Source organism: Thunnus maccoyii, chromosome 9 (assembly GCF_910596095.1).
Source record: "Thunnus maccoyii chromosome 9, fThuMac1.1, whole genome shotgun sequence".
Lineage (NCBI taxonomy): Eukaryota > Metazoa > Chordata > Actinopteri > Scombriformes > Scombridae > Thunnus > Thunnus maccoyii.
Genome location: NC_056541.1, coordinates 7,165,518 through 7,189,878, shown reverse-complemented (window position 1 = coordinate 7,189,878; position 24,361 = coordinate 7,165,518). Strand labels below are relative to the sequence as shown.

The 24,361-nt window shown below is 39.5% G+C and overlaps 1 protein-coding gene across 1 annotated transcript in view; it reads right to left on the bottom strand.

The window, feature by feature from the left end:
* Nucleotides 1–24,361, bottom strand: part of LOC121904684 (metal transporter CNNM4) — a 49,257-nt gene that overhangs the window by 2,879 nt on the left and 22,017 nt on the right. Inside the window, exons 4-5 of the mRNA XM_042422540.1 lie at nucleotides 23,245–23,414; nucleotides 8,152–8,248 (exon numbers count right to left, since the gene is read on the bottom strand). Coding sequence (XP_042278474.1) covers nucleotides 8,152–8,248; nucleotides 23,245–23,414 — 267 coding nt within the window. The remainder of the gene's footprint in view (nucleotides 1–8,151; nucleotides 8,249–23,244; nucleotides 23,415–24,361) is intronic.

Sequence of the window (24,361 nt, the reverse complement as noted above, 5' to 3'; positions counted from 1 at the left end):
TGGCGATGCGGCACCTTCCCGCAGGGTTGTGCGGGGTCTGGGCGTGTTTATTTGCACTTTAGAACGTAACCGCCGTGAAACGATCAGAAATTAACATTTTATTTATCTGATTTACTGCTGCGTTTTGCTACTGCTGCTCCCTCTCTTCATCCGCTCTCTAGCTCGCTCGACCGCCGCTGCTCTCTCTCCGTTGTTGTCGAGAGCTGGGAAGGAGGGGTCAACTTTGAATCCTGCATAGTATGACTTTAATAACAAGAACACGTACGAATTGGCTCCAGGCCTAAAAGTGTTCCCTGACCTAGTTATTTTCCACCTCTGCTCAAACATATTGAAACCACAATGACTAACATTCATGTGCATCATCCAGCTGATGGTTTCCTGAAGTCTGTATTGTGGCATGCTGATGTCATCCAAACAAAACCATACTGTTGAATGTATCACACACACACACACACACAGACACGCGCACGCACACTCCACACGCAAGCTCACCACCAGCGGTGTATTATTACCAGTAGGTGTGAGTCTTCCAGCAGGGGGCCTCAGTGAGTCATAGGAAACTGTTTTACCTGGACATGTCAACTGCGTTAGCTTTCATGGAATTAATGTAGCTAGTTAATCCTGGATATCTACAACTACATTCTAGTTAGTGGTTAGACTTTACTTAGTCATGAAACAATTTTTTATTATGTTGATATTAAAGACGGGAACTTTTAAGATCCAGTAGGGAACTTTTCTTTATTTAGATCATGTTAACTAGTGTTTTTCTATATTTTTCTTATTGTCAACAAATCTCATGTGCAGAGACAAAGCAACAATGAACTGATCCTACTTAAAAGTGTTGTGTGTGCATCCAAAGTCTGATATATTGTATTCCTCTGTGCTGTAGACCTCTGTTGTTGTCTAAAAACTATTAAAAAAGCATCAGTGAGTCACACTGTTGCATTTGGTGACAGGTTCCTTCACCACAAAGAGTTTTGGCACGTTAGTTTGTTTAGAAACGGCTACAAAGACTAATAACAGTGATTTTATAAGTCATTGAAGCCGTTTCAAACCAAACTACTATGACTGTAACCTTTGTGGCAAAGGAACCCAGGTAACGGTGTGGCTCATTGATGTGTTTTAAATAGTTTTTGGACACTATGGCACAGAGAAATACAATATATCAGACTTTAGATGCACACACAACACTTCTAAGTAGGATCAATTCATTATTGGTTTGGCTCTGCACATGAGATTTTTTTGACAATAAGAAAAATATAGAAAATCGCCAGAGATATCCTTTGAAAAACTATGCCTTGCCAAAGCACTAGCTTTGATAGACTCTTGAAGCCTTTTAGCATGTGACAGAGTAACAAAGTCCTGTTTTTTTTGCAAAAACCTAACATTTGGTTTCTTGATCTTACTTTTTCTCAGCTTCAGTCACATTACACGTCACAAACATACAGTTAAACCAAAACATGAAACTAGACTGTCAGATATTTAGATACATGTCTCTGCAACCTTACGTGAGGCTTTCCTTTTAAAAACTTTTCTGCCTTGGCTGTAATTCATTTAGTGTTAAAACTTAAGAGAAAAAGGTTGCCTACTGGATCTTCAAGAATAATAATCAAGGAGGTTTTAAAACAACCAACTTCTGGTTGTGACCTGGTGCTCGCAGAGTGATTAGTGTTTTTAAAATTAAAGGTGGACAAGTGATGGACCCAATTCCAATCAACAATCCTCACTCCTACCCATATCCAACATCTTCTAATGAAAAGTATCAGAGGCAAAAAAAGAAAAAATGTGCGTATCTGGTACAAGACAGCTTAACTAAAATCCTGATTCATATTCACAAGAAGCAGGACTGAGTAGGTACTGGGATTTAATTTAGAACTGGGCGTTTGTGTTTAAATGGAGTAGAAATTATTTTTTGTGCTCTACCAAACTACAAACTATTTAAGCTGCGATTTGGTCATGAAAACTAGGGTTGATACTACATCATGATAGTGAGGGAGAGGGAAAAAAAAAACATCAGAAATTAAAAATCCCAGGTTGTATCTCAATAGCTCCGTGCATTCTCCTTCATTATTTTTTATTGATTTCAAATCTGAAACTTAAACAAACAAGAAGAAACCATCTGAAGCTATTGGGATGCATCCAAAGTTGACGCTGCAGAGAGCAGACAGCTTAACCCCTCGAGGGGCTTCGAGTCTCATCTGGGTGTCTCGTGATGTTGTCCTATTCTTCTCCATCTTAGAGGTGTCATGTGATCGTTTTCTGTCCCCAAGCGCCCTCACAGTTTAAGATTCGTGCTGACATTTTGGCAGATATGCTCTTTGATCAACTTTCTTGCCGTGCAAGATCCAAAGAACCTGTGCCTGTTTCACACCTTCATCTCCAGTGTATTCCTGGTCTCCCTCGCGTTACGCTAATACTGTAGCGCACTGCAAGGTTAGTGTTGGCATCATCTCTAAATGAAGTCAACCTGCATGACTCTTCTTCTCCTGTATTTTCAAATCCAGGCAGAATTTCTCATTTAATAATTCAGAAGATAAGGGTAAAATCTTAACTTGTTTTCACAGAACCATATCATGTCTTCACCAGTTTCTCTTGTCATTGATTTAGTCTAAAATGTCCTCACGCAAAAAGTATCAATTCTATTTTCCTAATTTACTCTCCTCAGCGTATCTGAGAAACACAGAAACACTACCTTGGCCCTGACCCCCTTGCAAACGTACGTAGATTGCAATTTTCAAAGACCCGAAATTTATTTAGCTGTTCGAAACTGTTCTGCATGTACAACATTTGCTAATTCCCCAAAATGATCAAATGAGATAAATAAAATGATTAGTTTTGAGTACTAAGGCTAAAGAAGAGGCTAAAGAAGGCACAGTGGTGAAACTACTTCCAAACCCTGTTTACACCTGGTAATAATATATGATTAGATATCTAAATATTTTATCTGGATAAGAAAAACACTATGCACATTGTGATCCACAGACAGATTACAGAGGTATCCAGATGTTTGGTGATTCATACAGTGTGTACATTGTAGAAAATCTGTCACCATAAATAGAAACATCACCTCTGTGGGCAGGATTTTAATCACTGTGGATACAAATTATTTTACAGCAGATAGAAACGTTACCAAAAGTAGATCTTCATCACTGCACTGTCTAAGAGAGAGTTATTGACACCACTGCAGGAAATATCCATGTTAGACAGTAACATATGCTGACCTACACCAGATGCAGATAAAATTAAATGCAAATGAAATGTTGGCTCGATAAAACCAGGTGTAAATGAGGTCGACTTGATTGAAAAAAAGAGCTTATTTGCCAAAAAGTAGCTGTTATTTGTAACTCTTTGCTGTCCTTAAAGGGTAAACTGACAGTGACACACGGGGAAGAGAACTGCTGCCGCACTGCCGTCTTTGAACCTGTTGCACCTTTGGCCACAGCACAATCAGTGATGTCATAGCAGGTATTTCGAGCATCATTGATGAGAGCGTGCTCACAAGTGCAACTTGTAATCCTTTCTTTTAGCCCATAGAAAGCAGTGCTGGAGAAATCTTCTGCCCTCTGTGATCGGGTGTTAATTTACCCTTTAACAGATTTCTAAGACAACGTCTACAAAATTTTCTAAGCCACACCTGGCGAATCAAGAGCCAGGCAACTGAACTCTAACCCGCCCACCCACCCCCCCCAAACCCCCGCCCATCCTTGGTGTTAAAGGACCCAGACATGCCGGAGGTTACCTGGCAACCGAGAGAACAGAGAAAACCTCTTAAAGGAGAGGTGGCGAGGACGAGGTGCAGCCACTGAGAGGAGAAAAGGAGGAGGTGATCGATGGGACAGAGGAGGGAGGGGGATGAAGGGGAAGGGGGAGGGAGAGTCAGTGAGACAATGGGAGACAGAGAGAGACAGGTCTGCTTCCAGACTGGGTGAGGACATGCAAAACTGTGGAGAAATTCTGCTCTAGGAACGTCTTGTCAGGTATTTTCCTTGAGATGTTTTGCACAGTTTCTGAGAAATAAAACTTCTCAGAAGCAAAGACTGCTCTTGTTACATCAACTAATAGTTGGATGAATTGGGGGAAGGAGCCTTGGAAATGAAAAAAATATATGTTTCATACATCACAATCTGCACCTTAAGTTCCTGAGAGAGTGAGGAAGAGAGGATAGAAAGAGGAGAAAGGCTGGCATCAACATTTTAAGGCTGGTATGGCTACTTGTGTGCTAAGAAGGGTTTTAATTCCAACCCACTAATTAGCTCCTTCAGGTAAAGGGGAGGAACACATTAGTGTAATCACCTGCTGAGATCAGTTGAAATGAAAACATATAGACTGTTTGCCATAAATGACACACAATTGGCCATCGTTGCCCTAAATGACACCTTAAATTGCTGCTAAGACTTGCTTGGAGACCGCGCTCCATTTGGCCATGCCGGTGTACTGATGGTTATGTGGCGGCAAGCGTGAGAAAACCTGATAAAATGTAGTGTGCATGATGTGGCACATCCTGAGTTTGTAGGTTTGACGTTTTATCTCCATCATAGCTTGTGTTCTTCCTCAAACTGCATGACATGCAAAGTAAGCTTTTGCTTCACTACTTGTGCACTCTTGCTATTTCGGGTCAGTGTTAAAAGAACACGACATTGAAATAGGGCTTAAGCATTGTCTACTATGACTCAAGATTCAAGGTAAATTGACAAACTGTCTCTCAGATTGTCCTCTCTATTCTCAACTCTTCATATTTGTCAGATCGGGCCATTATCGGGTCGATATTGTGTTGTCTGATCTTGGAATGACCAGATGTTCAGGCCAAAAACAGCAGTGCATTAAAATAAATGTAATGAGTAATACATCCATTAGTTTGTCTTATTAAAAACCAAAATGTTGCACAGCAAGACTTTCAATACTCGAAAGATCATTTTATACTCTGTAAAAACGACTGCCGGGTAAACAGCAGTAATATAATATTCTTTTGCAAAGTAATCTACCAGGAATGTATGCGTGCACGTATTTGATTGGCTAGCGTATTGTGTTGCGGGATGACGCCTCAAAAGTTGAGTGAAGTTCAACTTTTTTGCCACTAGAGTCACTAACACAATGGTCATTGGAATAAATGAGGTGACTGCTGCAAGGTAAAATGTTGGTCTGAGCACAGCCTACAAGTAGCAAACAATGCAAACAAAGAAAGGAAAAATCAAACTGACACAACTGGCAGACAGGAGTAAGACAGGAGGGATTATTTTGTATTTAAAGGAGTGACATTGAGAGAGTGGGAGAGAGAGAGAGGGAGGTCAGGAGTTCAAAAGGCAGAAGATATTTCACCAACCAGTTACTCATTTCCTCCATCCAACACATGAACGCTCCCAGTGCCCTCAGTGAACTCTCTCTCTCTGTCACACATCTCAATGAGTTCGAACCCTTTTTCTCCTCCAACATAAAACTGGATGTTTTTTTTATCTAACACTTTATAAAAGTACACATTTTTTTCCTGCTGGGCTTTTTTTTTTTTTTTAATTTATCTAATTTGATTTAATGAACACATCCTCTATGAATCATCTGTTCACTGCCGTCAGATGTTCATAAGCAAGTCATTGAGGTCATAGAAGAGGAGGAGGTGAACGAGGACACGTTGCACCAGAGAATTGTGTTTGCATGTATTTGTTTAACTCGAAAACAAATCCCAGCATTTGTTAAGGTACGTGGACAGTTGCTTCACGTTTGATTAAACAACATCGCGTGATATAATATGTATTTAAAAAAGAAAAACACTTTTCAGGTTTTCTCAAATTTAAGTTTCTTGCTTAGAACAAATGTTGTGAATTACATGAAAATATCTGAACCGCAGCGTGTGTAAATGTGTGACTAAATAACTGGCAAGACTTTATTCAACAAGCAAATTCAACACAGTTTTATGTAAAATGGTGTGATGTGGAAGTTTTACTAAAGTTAAAGTCTCAATAATGTTTAATGACTATAATATAAGTGACATATTGTTATAAACATTTACACCAGCAAAGGTTAATCATAAAATTATATGTTTTATTTTGGGTCCTATGAGGTTGCACTACTTTCTTTTTATGTAATGATTACATTGTCCACTAGGTGGAGCTGTTTATCCTCCTGAGATTAATTGTACAGTATCTGGATGTAAATATTGTAGTTGACCTCTGGCTATTATTACCATTTACTGTCCCTGTATTGTTGTTATGTGTCGCCCACCTCTGTGTTCAGCATCAATTAGTGACAGCCACATAGGTGAATTGTAGTTTCAATAGAGTTTTGTAACGGCAGTAAACTGTCTTTCAGTTTTAATTACACACTGACTCATAACATCTTAACTAAATTCTATATAAACTTGCTTGAACAGGCAATCTTGTGAAGCTGTTGTGTTCTCAAAAAGCAAGAAGGAAGTGATGTCTGAATTCCATGTAAATGATGCGGCCTCTTATTTTGCACGTCTCATCGTTACTCAGCACGGCACGATTTGCACATCTCTCCTCTAAGGAGAGCTCCCGCGTGTATTCAAGGGCATTTTTATTTAATAATTTGTTTTTAATCTGTATTATTCTGTTATTATTGTGTGATTGCTGTAAAGCAGCAATTGTATATGTTACACATTTTTACTCTCCTTTCAGAGCTTGTGCTTCAACCCCTTTCAGTTAACTCCAGGTCACATCTGTACTTATAATCCAACTACAGTTTCAGCGCTTTATCTTACATCATCCTTCAATTCTTTTCTTTATCTGAACATGCTGGTAATCTGTGTATTTCATCTTACTTTTACTCTTTCTGGCGATGTTGTTTAGCTTTTTGCTTTTCAGGCAAAACATTTCAGCTCTCAGGTTTTAAGGCAATGCATTGTAGGTTCATCTCCCTGCTTTCCATGCAAAACCTTTATACTTTCAGCATTTCCAGGCAATTCATTTCAGCTTTCAGCTTTGATAGTATTGCAACTTTAATCCGGCAAAACATTTCAGTTCTTAGCTTCTTCAGGCGGCACACTTCAGCTTCCGACTCTGCTGCTATTACACATCAGCTTCTGGTTTTTTCAGCAATGCAGCGTGACAAATTTCAGCTTTCAGCAATCACACACATTTTTTTTTTTTTTTTACAGGAAATGCATTTTCTAGTTTTTTCAATCTCTTTTTTAAATATGTCTTTTAGCTTATTCTGTATTTTATTTTTACTACTGAGTAATAGTGTGAAAATTGTCTGTACTGTGCTGCATTGACATTTGTAGCATCTACCGTATCTGTCCATCAAATTTTAACCGACATGTAAACAAAAACTGTTCTGTGCTTTCACACTGTGGTAGATGGTGGGTTAAACAAACATTATAATAGGTGAAAACCCTTTCTTGAAGCCTGCATTCAGAACATATATTGCCTCTTGCATTATGTAAAATGTGCATTTCTCATCTAATACCATTTATAGCAGGGATACACATTTTTTTTTTTTTTTTAACTTTAATACCTCAACTCAGGTTATCCACCAAAACCAAGAAGTGATCCAGTATGAATGCCCTCTTTTCCCTGAATATAAAATTTGTATTCCTCACTGGGTGAAACTCATTGGAATTATTTTAATGGACAGTAACGTGAGGTCAGACGTTGTTGTGGTAAAAAGCGAGAAGTAAAGTAAAAAGAAGGTCGGCATCCTGCTGTGGCTGTATGAATGTAACTCATAACAGAATCAGTTTATAATAACATTGACAAAGAAACTGTATTTAATGTGGATCGATCATCAGTAAAATCAGTTTCGGTGCTGATAACTATCCAGAGGTTCGAAATGGTGCATCTCAATTTATAATAGTACAGAATACTGGAAAAATATTACCTATGTTTATCTATTTAAATGAATGGAATACTTAAGTACCTTAATTATATTTATTAACTATGTTTAAGTCTTTCTCTTTTATTCAACATAATATTTTACTGATTGCAGAGGAGGCTGTTATCTTCTAAAATTTTACCACTAGGTGGCAGCAGAACCCTTTAAACCTGAACCATTACACTGCAAATACTAGTTGCTAGATTCCTTATAGTAGATTAATTAGTTGTGCACTAATATTGAACAAATGATACTAGCTAATCCAAGGAGAAGAGAAGAGAGGGTGGAGAGGAGGTGGATGAGGGAGAGACGGGGTAGTCGACTCACCCAATGTGGGAGCACTGAGCGCCATGACACCGTAGTAGGAGAAGGGTCCAGTCTCAAACTTCATGTTTTCATTGCCGGCCTCCACCTCCACTCGTCCCTGACAGAGACAACAGAAACAACAGAGACAAACACGGATGATGTGTGAGAGATTACAGCTTCATGACAGATGAGATTCACTCGATATTCCTGTATTAGCATATACACAGTAACATAATATTAGGCCAGCAGTTATGTTTTTCCTTATCAATGAGTTCTATGACATAATATCTGAACTAATGACAAATGTAATGCAAGCAAACACCCAAAGTATTTATTTTACAATATGACTAGCAAATGTGATGGTATTCTCACTTGATAAACGTCAAGAATATATTTTCTAATATTCATCTATTTGAACAATTTAGCCATCAGTACAATACATATACATTCATCATCATTCAACATCTTTATATCCCTTTATTGCCAACCCAGATGAAATAAAGGAATGGATGACAGGCTCCAGTGTATCCATCAAAAACTGTGAGACACGTTGAGACGCTTTGTTTCACTCGATTCTAGCTGAGGTTCAATCTGAAGCCAATGTTTCGGTACTTTTTTAAAATTGATCAATTTTAATTTGAAAAAAAGTGCAAAGAAAGGTGCAAAAATTCAGCGTTTCCCCTGGAATGTTGCTTTATTTGAAGATGAAAGGCCACTGAAACATCATGTGACACAAAAATCTCTATTTAAAGTCACGTGAATTACATTTTTAAGCAGCTCATCGGCTCCGTTAGTGTCCAAAATATGTCGAAAAATCACGTCAAACCCTCATCTTTATTACAGCAGAACCAGGTAACAATGAATTGACGATATCAACTTTTTTAGAAAGACTAATATTGCCTAGTAACCCTGACTTTGGGTTTTTGGAGTTGCACTGTCTGGCCAGTAGAGGGCAGCACAATCACAGCTCAAAACAAGGTGGCCTACAGTATTTATTAGTGATTATTGGAAAGGCTCTAAATCATTTGGGGAAGGAAACATGTTCACTTTGTCCTCGTTTAGACACCAGCAAAGCACTCTATAAATCAGGATTCCTAAATCTGCCGAGTAGTGCGAGTGCAGATGGACGGTGTGATGCTAATGCGGAGGGGGGGGGGGGGGTGACCGGACTTAATAGAGGCTCTTTGTAAAAACTTAATTCAAGGGTGCAGAACACACACAAATGGAGAAATTAGAGACAGGGATGGAGATAGAGCGATGCCAGGACAGAAGAGAGGACAGAAGGAGGCCTCTGTGTTGGTACAGAGAGTTGGCCCGAATCGGCCCGCTGGAATGTGTGAACTGCAGCAACAACACAGCACAGTTAATCCACACTGTCGTCCCTCCTTCCCTCCATCCCTCCATCCTCCCATCCCCCTTCACATGGACTGAGCTGATGAAAGCAGAGCAGGTGGTAAAATAAAAGAGAAACCAAACAGAAGGGACGAATAAGACATTGCAGAGGAGCTCGCTACGTCTACCGGCGATGATTAAATCGGGGCGTTTTTTTAAAGATTTTTAATTACAGGGTCCCTTTTCATTTTTCTTTCAAACAAGAGTCTTTACTCTGCAGAAGTTAGATTTGTAGAGAATAAACTCTGCCGGACCTTTTGTACAAAGTAACGTTGTGCTGCAAAGTCTTGCTTAAATCTATGCAACACAAATTTAAATCATAGTCAGGATTTTAAGGTTTCCAAGCTTATCAAATACGATAGGTTATGGTGCAACCGTTTAATCCCATGGCATCTTGGGTTAATATTTCACTCAGTCTAGCTTCAGGAAACATCAATACAGTGTTGGAACAAGCAGAAACAGGATACATGTTATGTTATGTCCTAAAATGCAAGCTTGTTTTTCTAAATTTGTATTAAAGTTGAAGGTAAAAATGATTATGAGGTTAAAAAGGCTGCATTTGTACAACTCAACTGTTTGTAAAAAACCAGCCAGTTGGACTTATTTTACATTAACGGGTCAATCAAATCAGACTCTCATTATTCACTTCTACGCAAGTTTATCTTTAAGACCTCCCGGAATGAACTGTTATGACAGAGCAAGCATTTACAAACATAAACTCCTGCTATTTTAAGGTTCATGCCGGTGTTGAAACCTGGCTTGGATATTACAGGAGAGGCAGGGGGGGAAGTGGGAGGGTGACGAGCGTCTCTGTCACTAAACAACTCACAACGTCTCCCCGCGGCTCCGCAGCGAGAGCTTCACAACCGATGTCAACACCGATCAGAGCTAAACTCTTCTAGACGCCGTTGCCGCCGCTACTTCTCTGACACAGCATCTACATTTAAAGCGCAAATCCGACTATTTAGCTGGTTTTATTTTTCTCATAACCATCAATTCTGACTCTATTCAGTCTTGTTTACTTGGTATCATCCCTCCAAATCCTGACAACCGAGTAAATTCTCAAAAAAATAATCTGAAGCAGGTTTTTCAGCGCACTGACTGCTCGTTTTGGGATGACACAGCAGTGCAAAAATGTCAATAAAAATGATCTGAAGGGACACTTTTCATCTAACATTTTGGTGCTTACTGGCCGTAGCACTTCCTTACTTACCCTTTCTTGGGCTGCAACTAACAATTATTTATATTGCTGACTAATCTGCCAGTTATATCTTTAAAAAGGTAAAAAAAAAAAAAAGCCAATCACAAGATCTGCTTGTTTTGTCAGATTAACAGTCCAACAAAAAGATATTTTATTTTCTATGATATAAGACAGAGAAACACAGCAATTCCTCAGTCAATATTTGGCATTTTTGCTTGCTTACATGACTAATCGATTATCAAAACACTTCTTTTTGATCGATTGATCAACCTATAGTTTCAACATGAACCATTTTCTGTCTAAAAGGCAGCAACCTGTGGAGCAAAATAATCAAGGAATGTTGTTATTATTTCCCTAAAAAGGAAATATACTCAAGTCTGTGACATGTTTTGAATACTTCAGATGTTTCGGTGGTTGGTGTATGTAGCGTCCGGGGTCAAAAATGTGCCATGTCATGTCTTTAGGCTCGTACTTAGTCCACATACTCACAGCCAGAAGCTCATTAGCTGCCCTACTAACGTTAGCACGTGAGATAAACAACTCTCATCACACCTAGCGTTCTCTTGAAGGCTTCTGCTTTCTGTTTTTTTTCCTTTTCTCATGATTCAGCTTTGAGGTTGAGGAACAGCTTTGAGTATTCAGTTGTTTTTTTTGTTAAAACTGTGAAACCATATTTTTTTAATGAGGACGATCTTCCCATCTGTCAACGCTCAGCTCCTTATGTGAGAAGATTCTTATTTTTTCATCTTCATATAAAAAGAAAGGTAAATTCACTCTGCACATATGACTTTGCTGGTCCAAACTTATCCCGTTACACACGTTTTACACCTGCCTCGGTACAGCTACGGGCCTCTACCTTCGGCCACTGAGTAATCAGAGGTCGAATGCCTTGCTCAAGGACGACTCGCTGCTGAAAAGAAGGGCGAACATTCCCTGCAAACCTTTTCTGGCCGCCTGATGTTTCTTTCATAATCCTACATTTCTTCAACTTATAGTTAGCATGCGAGGTTTACCGCAGCGTGACTTCTTCATCTGACCCTTATGACGAAGGTTAAACCTCCAGCTTTCTGTCTCTTAAAGTATATCAGCAGATTTGGAAAGATGCTAATCTCTCGACATATGGTCACCTCTTTGTGTATGTGTGTCATCGGCTGGGGGTCGAATACTTAACCTGTAACACGTGCGCATACACAATAAACTCATACATGACTCTCCCCCGTGCCTCGCAAGCATGCGGGAGGGCTGACTCCTGGGGAGATCTGCGGCCGTCCGCGCCGCCGCACGGCTGGTGTTTAATTTTAAAGGGAGGCTCGGGGGGAGGGAGGGAGAAGAGAAAGAATAGAAACAGAGGGAGGCGGATGACAGGAGAGAGAGAGAGAGGTGTAAAAGCCTGCCGGTGCTCCGGTCAGACCTGTTTTCCTAGATCTGCACTGACAGTGCAGCCTGACAGTTTGCTTCGACCAATATACTGCAGCAGTGTGGTCAGAGATTCAACCCTGGTCGCAAGCTTTTATCTTTTTTTTTTATTTCTTTGTAATAATAATAATAATTTCTATATAATAAATAACTCTCAAGTGTGGAGGTGAACTTTACTTCCAAGCTTCTGCAGTGTCATACTATAAAAAATCTGCAGCATAAACTGCTTAAAACTTAATGTGGCGGAAACTGTCACAATTTTGATGATGTTAGACAATAAACAGGAGTGAGCTGCCACGTAGTTGCAGAGAACAGCAGATTGACAAACACATGCAGAACTGTGAGAACGTTTATTTTATTATTTCTGTTCATTTTTAAAAAACTGAAAACTACACACAATCTTCCTGAGAAGAACCACAATTTTGCATCAGATACTTTGCAGAATACTGAGAAAACTGAAGGGTAAGTTAAGCTAAATGATTCCTGATATCCTGAAGGAGTCAATACTAGTAAAACCTTAAAGTAAATTTGTATTATTTAAAATTTTGGTCATCATCACACAGGGCATAAACCATTTAATGAGTCAGGATTTGAACCCCTTCACTTGCTGATGGATCAGTTATTAAAAATTGATGCTCACACTCTTTAGGACTTCATTTAAAATTCTACTTTTTTAAAGGTAACAATGTGTCAGGCTGGATTTTGGGGTAGTGTGTATAAAATTAAGTTAATAGTCTGAAATATTTCCATTTGATGAAATGCTGCAGCCATGACGACCACGAATGAAGAGCCGGAAGCAGTTTTTGTTGACATCTCTACCTGAAAAAGCAACCTTTTCTTGACCTAAACCCACTAGCTTTTAACGAGAGTCACACATGCAGGTGAGTTTTATGATAAAGTATGGCAATAAACCTGTGAAGACATGGTACTTTGACATCATTACCAGTTTTTACTTTGTGCTGTATTTCAACTTAAAGTTCAACTAGGAGTGTGTCTGTGTTTCTGGTTGTGAGTGTGTGTGTGTGTGTTTTTGCTAAGACATGTGCGGGACCTGCACTGTAGGTGGGTCTTGGCCAAAGTTCAAGTCAGTGTTTTATGACTCATCGACAACGTGAGCGAGAACTTTGTGTCCTTGCCGGAGTCTCTCTATTCATCAAACTGACATACATCACGGCTCTGATGTATGTCGCTGTCGACAGCTTTCAAACTCAAACCCTTTTTTTGTGACCTTGTTGTGATCATTTATACCGGACTGCCACTGCTACGGAGGAGTTTTCCCATTTCAGATGAGTGAGGGCAGAAAGGTAAAGTTAAGAATAAGGTGGAGTCAGTGAAAATACTCCGGTGGAGCCTCGAGGGAAGAGACGGCCGCCTGTTGAAGTGTTGGAATGAGGCCTCGAGGTCAGAAAAGTAGAGGTTTAATTGGGTTTTATTAACAGCAGAGGAAGAGAATGTAAATAAAAAATCATTTACATATTACATATTCCCTTTTGTGACTCAGCCCAGCTCAGTCAAAGCTTCCTTTAAACCAACTTTAAAGCCTCCACACACACACGTTACATCTTCTCTGCTTAACACGTGTAGAAGAAGAAAGGGACGTAATACGGTTTGACAAGCAGCAAGCCTACAGTTTGGAGGTATTTAATGACTATCATCAGGCTAGCTTAAAAGTTAGCCGCAGTGACTGCTACATGAAGTCACGTCCTCTCAGTGAAGCTGCATTTTTCTCATGCCAGCTCCAACTCTGAACTACATCAGCTGATTCCTGAATGTTAGCTACCAGTAAATAAGACAAATTTAGAGTTATCAGGAATCACATTCCCCCACTTTTGGTCACCCACACCAAGCCAGAATGTACCGGATCGGCCCCTCCATCAAACTAACTAAGACAACAAACAAGTCGTACCCAACATCCAACGCTGATGAAGGATGATTCCAGTTTATCACAACTTGAGTTTTGTTTTTATAGTTCTGACCATAGTTTCTCTCTGTTATGATTATATTGTACACAGTAAAAAAAAAAAAACTGCGGTTAACAGCGAACTCAGTAAGCTCAGAATATACATGTGGTAGCACAAACTGAAGTGAAAAAGTAAGGGGAAAATCCCAAAAGTGCTCGACACGTGCTGCGGTACTGAAAGTCTGCTAAAAAGCTACTCGACTCTGTAACCACTGACATTTTATTGGTCTTCTCAAAACAATTTTACTTTTAATTTTATGAAGCACACGTTTGTCGAGTTGACGTTGTGGGTGTGTGTGATGTGCTACTGTGTGTAACTTTGTATCATGTGTCATATTGTTTTGTTATATGTTGGAATATGTATGGAAATTAGCTGTAAGCTAACTGGCACACGGTACATTAAATGGTAACCTTTATGTTTACTAGTGTGAACGGTCCCTTACAAATAAAATAAATGAATAAATACATTTTTAACCTTGTATCTGATTTTCAAAATATATGCCAATAAATTCCCAGACTGTTTTCAATAATAACATCAACCGAACTCTGAGAAAAGTAAAGAAAGTTTAAGGACAGTTCGTAAAAGCACAGAATTGAGTTTTCTGGTCACTAAACGAGGGAGTATCGATTGGGAAAAAGCAGGCACTCACAGACACTACGCAAGGAGGGAAGATGCAGCCTCCCTGTGAGTGCCGGTAAAGGTCAATCAGTGTGTGTGTGTGTGTGTGTGTGTGTGTGTGTGTGAGAGTGTGTTTGTGTAGCTGTGATGAACCCCTGCAGAGGTCTGAGGAATCGCTGTCACAGGTTTGTTAATAACTTATACCAAAACCAGTAGGAGGCCCCACCTGAAACCACACACACACACATTCGACTGAGAGTGCATGTGAGTGTCTGTTGTGTGCATGTTACCAGCCTCAGCGTTTAGTGGTTTGTAACCACATGTTTGTCTGCTGACTTCAGTTAATGGTTGATGTCAAACTAAACGGTTTTCCTCCAACAGTTTGTGCAAAGTCACTGAGTCATTTACGCTGTGTCACACACACACACAGACACACACACACACACACACACACACAGACACAGACAGACACAGGCCGCCTTTTAAGTCCAGGAATATTTCTTATTCTCCAAGGACTCCATTTTTCCAGTGCTCGTCCACAACAGGAAGAGTTGCTCACAAATATGTTCTGACGTGATCATCCTGGAATGTAACTACAACAATAGTGTTTAAATACTAATGACGAACGATGTCCATCAACCAGTTAAAGAAAATTAATGCTTACAATGTTGACGATTTATCAGATGTTGGCTACGGCTTCTCAAACACAAGTATTTGTCTGTGTTTCTCAGTTTTATTTGATCATAAATAATGAAACTTTTCGTTGTTTTGTCTGTCTAAAGACATCATTTTAGTATTATTATTCATTATAGATTAATCTGATGTTTATTTTCTTGATGAATCGATTAATTATTTACTCAGCAATATAATAGTATAGTAATAGATTCACAATGTGGCATTCACAATTTCTGTCCAAACCCAAAACATATTCAATTTATATAAAGAAAGACAGTGAATCCTCACATTTTAGAGGCAGTGAATTTTTGGCATATTTGCTTTAATGACTGGAGCGATTAATCATTAATCAAAGTAATTATCAAAACAGTTGCTGATTCATTTTCTTGCGTCATCGTTGCATAATTTTGTCATTGTTCTTCACATTCTAACTAAGTCTAAATCCATGCTAGCAGCTCTGTGAGGCCGTTAGCGGTGCTAACATCAGGAAGCTAACATACTGATGTTTACCGTGTTCACTGTCTTAGTTCAGTGTGTTAATTAGGAGCAAGTATTTAGTCATAAAATTATTGGACAAAAGTGAAATTACGGCCTGATGGTTGCGCTAGATTAAACATTCAGGGTTCATTAAAATTATTACAAAAAAGTGCTGTTATATTTCACTCAAAACTACATGAGTGAACCTCATGGTTACTGGAGATACTGGAGGTAAAATATTTGACCAACATACCGCTAGCATGGCTAAAAAAAATATAGCTCAAAGCAATAACTGATAAATATATTTATAATGAAAATGATTGTTTTAAATACACATCACTAAAAAAAAACTCCCTGATGATAAAACAGCAGCTGGATAGTGAAATGACATAAATAAAGATATCAAAAAAGGGATGATGACGGGTTATAAGCCTCAGTAGTAACATACAAGTCTCCTGGTATCCAAACATTTAGAATAACAACAGTAGAGCTAATTCAGTATATGGGCTGAACATCATTCCCTCCTCTCATCAACACTCTGATCTAATCACAACATCACATTCTTCCAGAGGTTGAAGGAACCTCATGAACGCTACTCAGTGATCTAACTCTGTCCTGTGAGAATCAGAAAGCATCCTTATAGAGGCACATGAATCATGCTGGTCATAAACAAACAGCCTGTCCGCTGACAGTGAGGATCACTACCAGGAAAACACACACACACACACACAAACATGCACACACACTATAAAAGGAGCGCAACAAGGACAATGAATTATCTGTAGCTGAGGTTTTCGGGTTCTCATGAGTCAACCAGCCTCCCACACATCCGATATACATGCATTCATTAAGCCAAGAATACAGCCGAGCATGTAAATGCACACACACACACAAACACACACACACAGTCCAGAGTTTCAGCTACATTCATCATTCATTCACCTCTGTCGGTCTGCCAGGTCTGATTTTTAAGTGCCACAGCAATCCTCTGGGTATTTATTTATTCTGCCAGCGGTCACTCTGTTACTCTTACAGCACCTTCACAGCCTGGACGCTGTCGTTTGCTGCAGTAAACTAATGTTACTGTTGATACTAACTCAACACTTCAGGTGAAGGTAGTGGGTGATATTTACCGGGAAGCCATCTCGAGGAGTGTTGACAATGTCAGGGAGGTTAGCAAATGTAATCAAAAGTTGGCTGGACAAAGTTTTTCAAATAAGGTTTATACATTTTTCAAGACTTTTGGTTTGGAACAAGAGAGAAATACATTCAATTAGATCCTTGACAAAGCGGGATTAAGGAGGGCGGTTCGAATAAGGAAGATGAAAATAACATCTTATTAACGATGAACTTATAGCACCATAGTAGGGATGTGCAGAAAACCCAGTATTTGTATCTGTATCTGTATTTGTTGAGGCAGCAAAATTATTTGTATCTGTATTCGAATAAAAGTGGAAAGAGGCTTAAAAATCCTGTTTTTGTTTTTATTACGCTTTTAATTTTAGAAAATTAAAGTGTTACAATAAGAATAAGTGTTCATAAATAAACTACCTTATGAAGGAGGTCCCCACACCAGGTCTTGAACTGGAGTCTCCCAGATCATAGACCACTGCGCTGACTACTGAGCTAAAACTTGTTGCCTCGTTGCAGACAGACCTCTAACTAACAAATAGACAAATAGTTGTAAAAAAAAAAAACATTATTTGTGCTTTGCTGAATAATGTATTTGTATTTGTATTTGTTGAGGCAGCAAAATTATTTGTATCTGTGTTGTTGAATATCTACGTTACAACACGTAAAATACGTATCATCTCAACATTTCTAAAGTGATGTAGTTAACATGCGATCAATATGAGCTGATCTTTCCTATTAGGAGGAGGAGGGCTGGTGGATGGTGGGGATGTGCAGAGATCCCAGTATTTGTATTTGTATCTGTATTTGTTGAGGCAGCAAAATTATTTGTATTTGTATTCGAATAAAAGATCCTGTTTTTGTTTTTATTACGCTTTTAATTTTAGAAAATTAAAGTTTACAATAAGTGTTCATAAATAAACTACCTTATGAAGGAGGAACCCACACCGGGTCTTGAACTGGAGTCTCCCAGATCATAGACCACTGCGCTGACTACTGAGCTAAAACCTGTTGCCTCGTTGCAGACAGACCTCTAACTAACAAATACTTTTTAAAATATTTGTATGAAACAAATATTTGTAAAAAAAAAAAACCCATTATTTGTGCTTTGCTGAATAATGTATTTGTATTCGGGCACACCCCTACACCATAGCATTGTGACTTGAATGCACTACCAATGAATGATGCACTTTAGCAGTTTTGGTTTGTGAGTGATAACAAGGAAAGAACGGAGCCATGCACAGGTAAAAAAGGTGTACAAGAGGCTGTTTTCCTTCTGTACTCGACATACGAACATACGCAGCCTTCAGGTTTCCACATTTTGAGGCCCATAGAGCATGGTGAGTCTTTCTCCGCCTGAGCCGGTTAAAAGCGCGCACGTTAATTTCACCAGTTGGGGCTGGCTGACTTCCTGTTGGCTCCCCCCCGCACACATGGATAGGATGAAATAATTTATTGATATGGCTCCTCAAGACTTTCTGATAATACAAAGAGTCATTTCAGGGTGTTTGCAAAAAGCTTTATGGGCCAGTCACATGATCCTGCGATAGTGAACGCAGCCAACCGTAAACCCTAAGCCAAAAATCGCGTCACAATCCTTCTCTCTTTCAATGTTTTTTTTCTATCTCTACTATTTGCCAGTAAATGCTAAAAAGCAAAGCAAAATAGTAAAGATTATGCACATAGCAGGTGATTACAGGAGGTTCAGTTAACACGCAGCGAGCAGAGAGGATTCGAGTACCTGCTCCGCGCTAATAGTTACATGGATATTTAAAAAAAATCAATAAGCTGTTGTCACACGTCCAAAATAACCAGTGTCAAATTAAAACGATCTCTGTGCATCTCTCTCTCTCTCTCTCTCTCTGTCTCTCTCTCCCCCTCTTTCTCTGTTTCCAAACAAGCAAACCTGGAATGTGAGAGTCTAATTTTGTTTACAGGACAAACATAACTAGCACACAAACTTGCAATTTTCCACAAGTTGTCTACACACACAGGCTCGTCCGAGACTCTTGAGAGAGGAAATTCATAATTCATCGAGTAGTCAGCGGTGTATCTGTAATTACTGAAATTAAATATTGATCGAGAAGGGAATCTTATGTAAACATTTACTGTGAGGTGAACAACTTTACAGAAATCCAGGTTACATTAAAAAAAACAAAACAATGGAAAGTGGTTTAAACACTCATTGTCAGAAAGGGAAGCAAAAAAAGCCTTTAATGATAGAAGTAGTTAGTAGTGAGAGCTGTTGCTTCATCTATGCCCTGCTCCTCTACTTTGAAAATCTTGACTAAAACTCAGGATTTTCCACACAGTACCCAGCACTATTCACAACTACTGGTTTCAGCGGTAACATTCACTCCACAGCAACGGTGGAAAATTCCCTTCCTGGCATGCTGACACTAAATGCCGCCCCCCTCTAAAAAAAGGTCTCAGAGGATTATTCCACATGTGGGGTCTACACAACATCCTTGATATCCGGCCTCCCACAGGGAAGATCTCACCGAGACGAGCGGCGGGGGGAGAAAACCAAAAAATGATCCCCGGATCACTGGACCCACTGCTAATGACTGTTTTTGGGGACGGTGACATAACCGACGTGTGGGAAAATAAATGTGTGTGAAAAGAGATTAAGACAATGAAGCGTAATTTCCCAGCCTGTGGGATTTGAGTGCACGTGTATATGTACACAGAGTGGATACAGCGGAGGCGGTGTAGTGATTTTGTATGTTTACAGTGTGTTAACATAAAGAGGGAGGTTCTCAGGTTGTAGTGGGTGTGTGTATATGTGTGTGTTTGGCATTAGAGTATTGAAGCTGACTGACAGCGGGCCGATGCCGTGTCCTCCCCGCTCTGATAACATCTTATATAACGGGGATCAATTAATGAAGAGTGTGTCCTCCTCACATCTTCATCTCTCTGTCCAAGGTCACAGCTGTGGGAAACCTCGTACGACCTTTCTCCCACTTTTACTTTTTACCTTCGCCTGTCATTAATTTGGAGGAGTCACTCAGGACTGGAAAGACAGGTGAACTGATGACAATATAGGAAGTCAAGTAACCGAAAAAATGTCCCTTGTCTTCGATTTTGACTGAAGCTTTATTTGTTTTCTTGTATGCTGACATTAAAGATAATTAAGACTGAATTTGCTGCTTTTTATTCTGAATATTGAATCTTCAGATAGAAAAAACTGGAGGAAACTAACAGATTTGCAGCCTTAAATAGCACAAGAGACATTACTGTGTCTTCATCACAGTCAAACTTTGAGTACTGCATATTTCAAAAATACTTTTTATCGTTTTTTCAGTTTACTTTCAGCAGGAAACACCACCTGTTTTTGGTGCACTGGGACATATCGTTTAAGTGAAAAGTTGTTGAAATTGATCTAAAAATGTGTTAAATCTGTTGTGAAGATTTTACAGTTTTCAGCTTCTCCAAAAAAGACTTGAACTCCCCTGAAAAAATGACAAAGCTCAAGTTTGGAGGAGTCTCATAAAGTGAAAGATTATCAGCCGTTATCTTACAGAATTTAATGAACGATATATTAAAACTACACTGGTCGGTGCGGCTGACTTTATCTTCTGTCAGTATTGCATATGACATGATTAGACTGGACATGTGCAGGGTGTTTGGTATGTGGGCTGTTTTTTCTGTGGTATTGTTTTAATCGAATGTGAATTGGATGTAAAATAGATCACTGAGTCGGGCTGTGAACTTGTACCGGTCCGTGTAGATGTGATTAAACATGAACGGACATCTGCTACCCGCTCTTCCTCCTGATGCACTACTGATATCGTAAAAAATGTAAAACAGCGCCCTGAAAAAAAAAAGCTTCACTTAAATGGGAAGTTGCTTCGTTAACGTTTCTGCTTTCATACTAAAGTGATTTGAATAACGCCACTGATTCTTCAGTTATCAATTCGACTTCCCTATTTTTGGTTTTAGCGGCAATGAACTGATAACAACAGTTTTTCAAAGTTTCCTGATGTCAACCACATACTAGAAGTTTGCCTCGCTCCTCCGAGAGCTACGAGCTGCATCCCACACTAACCTCCTGACTACGTCTTCTGCATTTTTATGTCTTGAGTGTGAATAATTTATGTTTTCTTTATAAAACATAAATAGTGATCATGTGGTGAAACAGATATCATGATTATCATCCCTGTAGTAGTACAGATTTTTGTGTAAGAACGTTAACCCATTTTTAAAGGAATGCTTCACTCAAAATCAGTTTTTTTTTATCTATCATTTTAGTGACAGTTGCTCCATCATGGACAGAACTAAAAACCACCGATGAAGTCTAGAGACGACGAGCATTTGGCGCTCCACCAAATCTGGCTATCTATAGAGACTCCAAGTAGCCGGTTAATCTCCTTGTAGAGTTGATTGACTTTGGCTCAGCTTTGACCTCTCAACTGTTGTTGTCGTTGATATAACAACACAGATTTTTTTTTACCTTTTCTTGATCACCAGGTCTTAATTTATTTTAATGAAGATTTCCTCCCTGCAGTGTTCTTTCTTTTGCGTTATCGGTGTGATCGGCATGCTGTATCTTGACAAACTGGGATTAAACCGTAAATGATCTACTGTATATTATGTATAATACAACATCTTATCTAACAGTAACGTGTGCTGGCTGTGGTCGACGATGGCAAACACAGCTCAGAGGAAAATATTAAAAGAATCCGTCCATGTTCCTAAAAATTTGACCCTAAAATGCTTTCTTAAACTTTTGTCGCAAACATAAAGCATTAATGTTGACTGAGCTACTTTGGTTTTGAGAGCGTATCTAATTCTACTTAACATATTGATCATTATGTACAGTTAAAATGACTTTCTGAAGATAATTTAGTTTTATTTGCCAACCACTGTTCAGTGACTCAACTTAATTTTAAATGCTCGGACAAATCTCCAGACACAGACACAAACCGAGGCAAACAACAACACGCTTTGCTTTATCAACAGTTTCCGGGACCCCATGTCGGGTCGGGCGCTGTGTATAACGCCTTCTGCCATCTGTCGCAGGCTGCAGCTTAGAGCCACGTTCAATAACCGGGCGGATCACTCAGTGCCGCTATGCTCCAGATACACTTGGTGAGGGGGTGACTTGACAGGTGGAGAGGAGAGAGGAGGAGGAGGAGGTGGAGATAAGGGTCAAAGAAAAGAAACAGGGAGAGAGTGTTTGTAGAAGGTTAGTCTCATAATCCGAGCTGCTTTTATCCAGGCTGAAGCAAATGGAAATATGACATTTAAAAAAAGACTGTAGGGCGGGATGTGTTCATCGCAATGAGTCAGAAGGTTGTTGCACTTATATGTACGTGGTGTTTAAAAAAAAAAAAGTGTTCTGGCATCAGGCAGGCGAGTTTATCTAAACTTGATTTTCAAGATAATATTTTACAAGATGACGTCATTGTAAGTCCACACCTGTCCTGGCAAACAGTTGTCATGCGTCTTTTGTGACTGTAATTAGCATACCGTGGGCATGCAATTACTTCTTCCCTTTTCTTTATATGTTTTTAATAATCACTATTATTATTGTTAAGACTCGCCTGCCACAAGACTGCGTCAAATTCCTTTTTCTCATTGGATGAAAAGAGATGAAACCTTAACATATCAAACTTCAACTGTTAAGCCAACAAGAAGTGTTTAAAGCGCTAAGTGATGCTTACAGTATATTTGAATATCTACATTTCCATGACAACTGGGGAAAGATGAGGTGATGTGATTGAAAGCTCCAGAACAGGCACTAATGGAGCTGGTGTCCAGATTGTGTTGTCAGCTGCTATTTCCAAGGTCAAGAATGACACCTTAATGATGCGTGTAGTGTGCGTTCAGCATCCATGACAGTTCATATTCGCATGCCGGAGACGCAACAACAAAACAAACAAAGATGCAAAGCAGTGAAGAGACTGCAAAGGTTATGTGAGAGTTAAAAGTTGAGATAAAACTAGATATTCTCTTTGCACGTGACTGTGTCGGAGTATGCAGGAATGTGTGTTTCAATCTATCTGTTTGGGTGTAAGTGCAGAGAAAAGATTATATAAGAATTCCAATCCCAACATAAGTAAGATCCTTCTTTCTATCTGCTTTTGACAGCAGCATGAGCAACTCCTGACTTCTAACCTGCGGTTTATCTCACCCACGCCCAACCAGATGATAAATCATGCACCGAAGCAAAAAAGAAGCCGCAAACTCAAGTCCTGCTTCACCCTCTCCTCTCCTCTCCTCCCCTGAATCATTGTTTACCTGTAAGATGAGAACGAAGTAGTCGACAGGTTTGCCCCTCTGGTAGACGTAGTGATGGGGAGAACGCTTCTCACTTTCGTTGAACTTGATCTCCTGGATCACGTCGGGATGGCGCAGGATTCGCAGAAGCACCTTGTCTGAGATCTGAGACGGGCTGAACAAGCTCACTTCTGCAGGAAGAGAGAGAGAGAGAAGAAGCTTTTTTTTACTTTAAAAGCGATTTAATAAAAAAATTTTTACGGCCCCATAATACAAATTGACCATGAAATATCTGTGATGGTTGATAACACTGATGAAGCACAATATAGATATCCAGGTCTTACAATGCCAATCTCAGAAAAGATACAAACACTTAATTACAGTGAAATGATTGGCTGGTACCCAACACTAATCCCAGTAGTTTTAAAAAAAAATAATCACTTATGATGATGTCAGTAGTACAACATGAAATTTATCAGTTACATAAGCGGGTGTGTCTGCTACATTTGTTCACACAGCAGGTGCAACTATACTTAACAATGTGGAACAACACACTCAAAGCCTCAAGCACCAACACATTGAAATACTTAACATGATTAAAGGAGATTAAAAAATTACATTGAGCATTGGGAAGGGTTCAGTAGCATTTTAGTGAATTCAAATACAGTATCAAACCTGATTATTTATGATTTGATACATGAGGTGATCAGCTGGTCATTTCTCTAGAAAATAGCAGCACGTCAGCAGAGCAGCAGCAGCAGCGTCTGCTCCGTCTGTGCGTCTACACCAGAGGCGTTCAGGTGCGGTGATGAGTTTAGGTCACCTGTGTGTTTAAAGCGCTCAGAGCCCGATACACACGACTGTAGTTAACGGGTGCGAAACGGATGAAAATACATTTAAAAAGTATAAATGAATGCTTCAGGTCGCGGATTACGCCCGTGAGACGCAGCTGAGACGTGAGCCTGCACGGAGCCGGTGCAGACAGCTGTATAGATTACAACGAGAGCGCATCTTTTGCGTGTGACGTGCGTGTGAAAAACGTGTCTGATACACTTGCTGTCTAGGCACAGGGTTAAACTACAAAAACAGTCCACTCACTACTTGTGTTGCAGAGTGAGGTGTCTATTGAGTCAAAATC